Here is an 8,994-nt window from a genome sequence, read left to right on the forward strand (position 1 = left end):
ATGTTTCCCCCCCCCAGAATCTGGGAGTTGCCGGTCTAGTGCTGCCTCGATCAGTTAGTAAGTGTGCGTTATTGTGTGACTTTGGTGTTTTAATGGGTTAGTTTGGATTCACCAAAGTCACACAGTAACAAACAAACTAACAATCTTACATGCTTTAAGGGGGTCAAGATATGTAAAAGACGAGGTAGTTAACATCTTTTTTTAATTTTCCGTAAGCATCATCATAATTTAGGCCTCATTTGGCTGTGTGATTGGAGGGACCAGTGCAGCTTTCTATAATGCTGTTTTTATCTCCACAAACTGTTGTTAAGTTAAACTCCAGTAAAGCTGGTAATTACAAACTAAAAATGAAAGGCAGGCACAAGAATTCGCAGTTGTAAGCTACTGCAGCAGTGTTGAAGCGTATCATGCTAAGAGCTTTTTCAGACATTTTGCCAACAGTCAAAGGACAGTTTGAAAAATGTGGAAGTTTGTATGTAAATGTCAACAGAAGTAGTTTGCTACACCGGTTTCTCACTGTGTTACAGTGAAGTCCAGGACATTAGTTACATTTGTTCATACAGTGCTAATATACAGCCTTGTTAGATGTTTGTATGTTCACTCGGTTCCAAGGCAACTGTATTTGTTGAAAGAAGGAGAACATGATTCAGAGCTAAACCTGTAATCTTTGAGCATGTTTTCAACATAATCCTTGCAGCTACTTGGCAAAAAACACAAGACTGTTTGATAAAATATTCGCCAAAAGACTACTTATTTTATTGAGCATTACACTACAGTGTCTTTTCATATATTTATATCATAGACTATGAATGACTCAAAAAACAAAAAATTCCAGCAAGAGGAGAATAATGTGGTTGCTGTTGAATGTTTATTCACAAAGAGGTTGTTAATCCCAAGGAGCACAAATCACATGGACCATCAGTATCTGGGCCAGATACTATATGTATGAACACTGTATATGTGTTGGCACGATGACTGGTAGAGTCACTGGGAAATAAAGTTTGGATCCTACAGTTGTAAAGTACACAGGAAATGATTGCTCACACAGCAGTGGGAAGTTAGTATGACTCTTCTGACCCTTCTTTAAAAAGCTGCTTAACAAACATTCATCATCTTGCAAGACACATGAATCATAGTAGACGGAGTGCTCACTGAGTCCAAATTTCAGTTGTTTCCTGCTTCATCAGGAATTTGGTGTTTATCAAATGTTCAGCTGTGATTAAACACACTACAAAACATTAACAGTAGCAGTATCTGTCACTCACTGAGCTTCATTCAGTAACCGGACAGTGCAGCCTGTCAACACCACACCTTTCATTACTGTGCAGTTTATGTCATTACAACCCCAAAGACAGGCTGAGGCTATTTACAGTCTGGAAGTAAAACAGCTGAAAAGAATTAAAACACTGGGCCAAGTTCAATAACTTGTACTGACAGGACTGCTTTTAGTTAATGGTGGGATTACAAAAAACAATCCAACTATTGGTGAGTGATCATTGTAACCTGGATGTACCGGTTTCTACTCTTTTTGCTTTGTTTGAATGTATAGAGTGTTTTGAATGGGTTTGCATAGAGACATGTTTGAATAACAGCTATACACAGTTGCTCAAAAGTGATTTATAGCATTGACATCAGCATTACAAAAATGCTGGTTGCGCAAGTGGAGATAACATTTTTGTTATCAGGGAGCAGCCAGAGACAAACCCAGATGCCTGACTCCTCTCAGACAGTGTTCAATCACCACGATCAATAAAACACAAGATTTAGCACGTGTTAATAAAACTCCAAATTCACAACTGCTTACAGCCAAATGGCAGCACAACAAATCAGCATTATCTCACCATCAACTAATTGATACTAGTGCATGGCCAGTGTAAATTCATACAGTGAACTGTGGGCTGCTTTAATAAGAGCCTGTTTTTTCATTCCCCATAACTCATTGCAGATTTTAGACCATTAAATTTAATCTCAGCCCCCTAAAAAAATATTATAATAAAATAACTTCTTTAAAAAAAAAAAAAATGTAAGTGCTTCAAGTTAGAGTTTGCAAACGTGTCTGTTAATGACAGAAGATAGGTTCAAAGGGCTTGAAACAAGTCTAATATCCTGTGTAGCTGTCACCAATGCTACCCACCTCTAACCCAGTCAAGGAAAGGTTTAACAGAAACATAGTGTTTGGCCAATCGGAGGTGGTTGTGCCAGACTCCTGGCTTTGGCTGAGTCTCTATCTAATCTGTCAGAGAGTGCCGTTGTGAAGTTTATCGTTGGTAGTCCCCAGAGAAGAAGTTGGTAATTTCATGGCGCAGATTAGAGCCCAAATTCAAACGTAAGCAACTAAAATTGCTGAATGTTAGAACATTGTGTCAAGTTGGTCGTTATTATTGTGACTTATAAAGTGTCAGGTTTAGTTCCTTCATAGTGTCAAAACACATCAACGGTGTTCAGTAGCTAGCTCAGAGGCTAATGAAATTACTGATTTAGCAGGGGGGGGGTTAACACTTTTGCAAGGCACTGTATCCATGTCACATTCTCATTAGGGGCTGAGCCCCCCTAAAGGTCTGATCCTAGAATCGCCCCTGCCATAACTTTTAATACGTAACCTTACCTGGCTGTCATAGCAGGCTAGACCTTGTCAAACTTGCTAAACTTACTGGTTAACGTTATATTTTTCAAAAAAACGAAAAGAAAAGAAAGCATGCTCTGTCATACCCTCACACAATCCACTCGATCAGGTTAGACACAAAACTACAAGGTGTAACACAAAAGAACTTACTTCATATCTCAACCCAGTCCAAACTCTTCTTCCTTCCAGTGTCTTCTTCGGTCAAACGCGGTCCCGGACTGTTGGGGGGAAAAGTTTGTCGGTCCTCAGTCAGTTTGACAAGCAGCAGTTTCTCCGTGCAGCTGAGTCCAGTGTTTGAGGGCGGGGCTGCAAAATCGGAAACATCCCTGAGCAGTAGCTATAGGTAGTGCTGCTGCTGTTAGATCCACAGGATCCAGACTTTTTCACGCTAAACAAAAAGTTCACTCTACCGACCACCCGCCGTCTGCTGATAGCCTGCGAGTTCGCCCCCACATGAATAAATCACTACACAGCAGATTTATGGGTGGACTGTAACTGCATTAAATAAAAAAAATAATAAAAAAAATGACGTTAAATCAAATTAGAAAAAAACATTATAGCGTAAACGGAAATTTCGAGATTATGTAGCCTATCTTAAAAAATACAGCAAGTATAGGGAATCTTCATTCTGATACAGTCGACCTCTACACAGACTTTCTTCTCCTTTTCTTCAAGTATTCTCTTTTTTAAAAAAAAAAAAAAAAAAAACACACCCCCCCCCCCCCCCCCCTCTGCCCCCCCCCCACCACCCACTAAATATATATATTCCTACCTCCCCCCACGTGTCAGCAGAAACTGTGGTCTACACTGACTGCACATGGACAAAACTAAAGTCTATGGGACAAAAAACATTGAATACACTGAAAACGCGTGCGCACAAAAAGAGTCCGTGGCCCAATAAATGCCGCCATCTTGTGGTCAGACTATAGAAACTACAGGCACAGGAAGTCTGGTTCAAAGGATCAGTTCACCCAATTAACCGTATTTGTTTTTAGCCTACTTAGGCTGCAGTGGCAATGCACATTGTTGTGATTTAATTCTTACCCCCCTCCCCCCGGATAAAGTAGGCTTCTATAAATTTAAGTTACGGTGAAATTGCAATATTTAACTTGAAGTTTAATATTGCAGTTTCACCTTAACAAATGGCAACGCTATGCTTTCTGCCTGCATGTAATACCAAAAAAAAATTACATTTTGGAAGTAGCTAACTTGCCCAACACTGCCCCTCAGTGACGGAGACCTATCAGCTGTTTGTGTTTCTCAGCATCACTGCCACACCCTTGTCGAGTGCAGCAGCAGCAGCAGCAGCAGAAGCAGCATGATGCGAGTCGCCCTGCTAGTTTTGGCTCTCACTGCAGTCTGCAATGGCATCCTCCCTGAGATAGTGGATTTAGGCATCAGTCACATCCTGGAGGATGATTCCTCCCAGGGACAAACGGAGCTGGACCGCACGTTTGTGAAAGTGGAGCAACTGCCAGAGGATCCGCAGCAAAAGCCCGAGGATGCGTTTCACCAAGTATGCAGAGAGTCGCACCTTTCAGTCAGCTTTTTTCATTACATAGCATTATTTCACAGCCCACTTCACAACACAGCCGTTGGTATAAGTTACTGGCTGGTGTTATGAGGATATTTATATAAAAGGACTAACATTAAAGCACTTTATCTCTGGTAAGAAATACAGTATAAAAAGCTTAACGGCAGAGACAGCAGTGGAAGGAGCTAGAATATGGGAGTGACTTCTTAATGCATCTTTTTACCTAAAATCTGTGTCTAGTAATCTCTCCAATTCTTCTAGAGGAACAACGAGAGTGTAAATCTCAGCCCTCACCCCAATAATCTTCCTGCAAGTCAACATCACAATGAAACTACTTCTGATAAAGTGATTGATAACGAATCTGCCCAGACTTCAGCAGAACAGGTACGTTTATAAAACAAAAGTGAGATAGTGTTGTTTTTGTGTTTGTGAATTAAATTTAACAGATGTCCCACCTTTACACAGGAGACAAACAACATTACCACAGCCGTCCAGTCCAGTGACCTGGAGAACAATATTGATTATGTAAGTTTATCCTGTTTACCTACAGTACTTGATGCAGCTCAAAAAGAAAATGTGCCTTTTAATCTATTCATATGACCTTTGACTGCTCAGTTTAAATATCTCAACATGAAACAGCATGAACAAGATTGCATAATGTCTGGCAGCAGCACCACAGCCACTGACTTGGCATAATGTCTGCAAATGAATGAATGAAGTGTGCGTAAGATGTGCTTTCATGTCTTTATTCAGCTCTAATTGTTATTTGCAAGGACTATGTAAAAATTAAAGTTAAAAGAAATGATGATATGCAGCTGACCTGTCAAATCAAAATGATGACTGTACAAAACTGTTGATAAATAAGGGATGACGTGTGCTTTGTGCTTCTGTTGCTTGTGACTGGAATTCACTTTCAGGAATTGCACTTTGGAGAATATGATGCAAATGTGTATTTAATCCAGAGTTTCTAAGACTACTATATTAACATTTGTTTGGCATATTTCAACAAAAAACATTGTTTCTATATGTAAGTAGGCCATCAGGAACTCACATATGTTCTTTAGAACATAAACAATGCCATCCTTATTTCACAAAACTGAATTTTTCAACCAAACCGCGGAGTCAGATGTAATCCTTTCTCTCTCTTTAGGGATGCATTGCTGATGAGGACTGTGGGAAGGGCAGGTATTGCCTTTATGACAAGCGCAACTCCAAGTGTCTGCCTTGCAAAGAAATCGATATGGTATGTTAATATAAGTGACCGCCTGCACTATTTGGGGGGTAATTTATAATGTGCTGTCACACACACACACACACACACACACACACACACACACACACACACACAACACACACACACACACACACACACACACACACACACACACACACACACACACTCTCTTCCGGCCAGCTAGGGTATCACTTCGTCTGCATTGCAGTGTGTCCACTAAGCTTCACATAAAAGAACAGCACATGCCAAGGTTAAATAGGAGCTCATCTATCCCGCTGCTCTCTCTCTCTCTCTCAGAAAATGTCTAAAACAAAAATAATATTAGTAATCAGAGTATTCTCTCTAGAGCAGGGATCTTCAACAGAGGGGCTGGGGCCCCTAGGGGGTCCTCAGAGTCAATGCAGGGGGGCTCCAAATTATTGTTAATTTTTAACATAAATTCAACATATTTTTAGCAAATATAAATCCCCACTGCTTACTGGCCTATAGGTAAGGTAGTCAATAAGGCCATCCACAGATAGTTGATCCTGAGGATTTACTGTGCCCAATAATTAACGTTTTTTTTAAACAATATAATAAATGCTAATCCCACTTTTTTTACTATTTCTACTTATTTATATATCTTTACTTTCTTTACTATTTTTTTTATAAGTGCAAAATTTAATATATTTTAAAATTATTTTTTTTTCATCAATTTTAACACTTTTCTTTATTTTGATAAATTTATATGTAATTTATTACTTTATTTATTTATAATTATTCTTCTTTTTTATTTTTTTTTTTTTTATTTTATAAAAAGAAATACTTGGACTGTATGTGTAACATTAAAACATGATTTATTAAATCATGCCAACAATTATTAGGCTATTTTAATACCTTAGTATTCTATGCAAAAAAAAGTATGTATAAAAGCTTTAGGCCACCCTACATGTTATTGTAGGCCCAGCTTAATATGCAACTTCATTTTATACAATATTTGTAGTAGGGGGTCCCTGCTCCATCTCTATTTCAGTTAAAGGGTCCTTGGCTTAAAAAACATTGAAGACCCCTGCTCTAGAGAGTCACACATTGGGTTTTTTAAGACTCCGTTATTGCTGATTACTGATTCTGTCTTCAATGGATGAACTGGTCTCTGTATAGCAGAGTAAAAAGAAAAGGGATTAATATACTGGCAGTCTGCCACACTAGAGTACAGTGTAAATGGATAATAAATACACAGAGGACAGGATCGGTGTCTTGTCAAAGGCGCTGCACTGGAAAACTCTGCATGGAAATAAGCAGAACACTGTTGCAAACAGTGGGTGTGGAGGAACTCACTGCTATTAGAGACCAGTTGACCTGCTGATCTCATTTATATTTAACCAAAAAAAAAAACACCAGCAGACTTAATGCTTAGAGAATAATTAATGTCATTAATGCTCTGGTGAGTTTCAGCCTTTTTAAACTGAAGGTGCATGCTGTGATCTCATTTCTGTGACCTTTGAGACACCTGTATTTTTTTTCATTAGATGAAAGATATCTACTGAAAAGTTTGGCTGTTTGCTGACATGATTAAAATTAAATGTTAGAAACATTAAAAGCATTTTTTATCTTCTATTCTTTCAGTCCTGCACTAAGGATAAGGAGTGCTGTGGTGATCAGCTGTGTGTATGGGGACAGTGCAGTCTAAATGCAGCCAAAGGAGAGGCTGGCAGCACTTGTCAGTACCAGACTGACTGCAGCCCAGACCTCTGCTGTCTTCTCCACAAAGGTAGAGTACAACACACAGTTCAGAGTATGCTGCTTAGTGTTTCTTTACATTCTCTTGCAAAATGTGTCTGTTTTTTCTTTGTGTGTTCAGCCCTGCTCTTCCCTGTCTGCTCGGCCAAGCCCATTGAGCGTGAGCGCTGTTTTGGTGCCTCCAACCACCTGTTGGAGCTGTTGTCCTGGGACATTCAGGACAAGGGACCCAGGAAACATTGCCCCTGTGCAGGAGATCTTCACTGCCAGCACCTGGGGTGAGTGCAGTAAATTTAACAGCACAATAAAAACTAAATATTAAAGCTTTACATGCATGTCACTCACCAACTTTTTACCCCCCCCCACACTGCGGGGCTCTGCTTTGTGACAGACGAGGGTCCATGTGCCTTAAAGGAGAGGACTCGAGTGAAGAGGACCAGACAGACAGTCTATACTCCGAGATAGACTATATCATCTAGACACAGCGTGATTGGATTCACATTACCTTGTAAACAACTAGACAGGGGTCTCTATTGACTCCAGAGCTTCGTCGCAAAGAACAATAGCACTTTCTGTTTGTGAATATCTGTTGACTACTCACCTCACTGTTGTCGCTGCATCACCTACAGCATCAGCTGATGCTAGGTTGAGTAGCAGCACTGCATCATCTTAATAAAGTGAGACCAAAATAGAACAAAGTCACCACCCAGTTTGCAGTCCCACTGCAATTACTATGCACCAGGTAGAAAAATAACCCAGATACAATCAGGCTTAATGCAATGCACGATCAATAAAACGCGTATCGCAGAAGCAGACAATAATGAATGATGTTTAGGCTTCCAAGACTCCCCTCGACATCAGACACATATTCATCTACAGGAAACACTACCATGAGAGGTCAGCAGACTTTGTCAGTCATAGTCATCTAGGAAGCTCATTTGCATCCTTATACATGTCTGATAAAATCTCAGTTTGTTTAAGAGTAAATCTAATTCTAGCTGCTTTAATAGTTGTTCGTAAAGCTTTTTCTTCTTCACTTTTCCTCGTTATTCCTGAGAAAATGTTTTGGCAAACCTTGTTGATTGATCCTAGCAATATCTGCTCTGCTCCAAGTACTGTAATGTTTTTGCCAAGATCTAGGCCTCAACATGTTTATGGTACCGAGATGACATGTTATCACATGCACCACAAGAGGAAACACTGTCCAATATGCCATGTTGTGATTTATTCTATCTATATTGTTATGTACGGGGTATATATATATATAAATAATATTATGTAATGTGCTTTTTCTTTCACACGTTACATATATTACTTATTTCAATTGTCCACTTTTTGCCTTTCAAGCAGTATCTTACAACAACATATCAGAAAATATTAGATGTACGACCAAAACAGTAGCTTATTTGACTAATCTAATCTTGAATTCTTCTATAGTTTATACATGTACATTATTATAAAACTTGGACCTTGTATGCAAATTGAACAAATATCAAAATCTATAAATGGTATAACGAACCTTTATTTTTGTATACCTAATTAAATATCACTAGCATGTCACTAGATTTCTGCTTGGAGCGATAATCATCTGATGCAAGTTTTCATTTGTCAGAGTTTTTACACCTGCATTACATCCAGGCAGGAAGGTACCATATGAATGCAAGCAATACCTGATGTATGTGTGAATATAGCTTTTGTACTAGCAACTTGTGCTAGATGTTAACTTACATGCAGCTACAACTGTCAAATATAACCTCTGCACTGTTCTTTAGCACTTGAATCCTGACGTGCAGCTTGTACAACTCTTAACCTAAAAATAAAGTTTTTTTTTAAAACACCAAAGCCCCTTTTTCTTAAAAAAAGGTGAGTAGGATGTATGAGTTA

General features: G+C 39.1%; 2 protein-coding genes across 2 annotated transcripts in view; one reads left to right on the forward strand and one right to left on the reverse strand.

The window, feature by feature from the left end:
• Positions 1-3,257, reverse strand: part of mical2a (microtubule associated monooxygenase, calponin and LIM domain containing 2a) — a 32,533-nt gene extending 29,276 nt beyond the window's left edge. The window contains exon 1 of the mRNA XM_039796132.1: positions 2,774-3,257. The gene's annotated coding sequence lies outside the window, so the exon portion shown is untranslated. The remainder of the gene's footprint in view (positions 1-2,773) is intronic.
• A 630-nt stretch (positions 3,258-3,887) lies between these two features.
• dkk3a (dickkopf WNT signaling pathway inhibitor 3a) lies at positions 3,888-8,947 on the forward strand. Its single transcript, XM_039794803.1, has 7 exons — positions 3,888-4,139; positions 4,419-4,541; positions 4,623-4,682; positions 5,308-5,400; positions 6,997-7,141; positions 7,232-7,388; positions 7,502-8,947. The coding sequence occupies exons 1-7, from the start codon at positions 3,942-3,944 to the stop codon at positions 7,587-7,589; spliced, it is 864 nt and encodes a 287-aa protein (XP_039650737.1). The 5' UTR covers positions 3,888-3,941; the 3' UTR covers positions 7,590-8,947.
• Positions 8,948-8,994: the final 47 nt, after the last annotated feature.

This window comes from Perca fluviatilis, chromosome 3 (assembly GCF_010015445.1).
Source record: "Perca fluviatilis chromosome 3, GENO_Pfluv_1.0, whole genome shotgun sequence".
NCBI classification, from domain to species: Eukaryota; Metazoa; Chordata; class Actinopteri; order Perciformes; family Percidae; genus Perca; species Perca fluviatilis.

Coding starts and splice junctions, on each gene's coding strand:
- dkk3a (XM_039794803.1), top strand. CDS start 3,942: ATGATGCGAGTCGCCCTGCTAGTTTTGGCTCTCACTGCAGTCTGCAAT. Junction 4,140..4,418: donor CCGAGGATGCGTTTCACCAA/GTATGCAGAGAG, acceptor CAATTCTTCTAG/AGGAACAACGAGAGTGTAAA. Junction 5,401..6,996: donor CTTGCAAAGAAATCGATATG/GTATGTTAATAT, acceptor CTATTCTTTCAG/TCCTGCACTAAGGATAAGGA.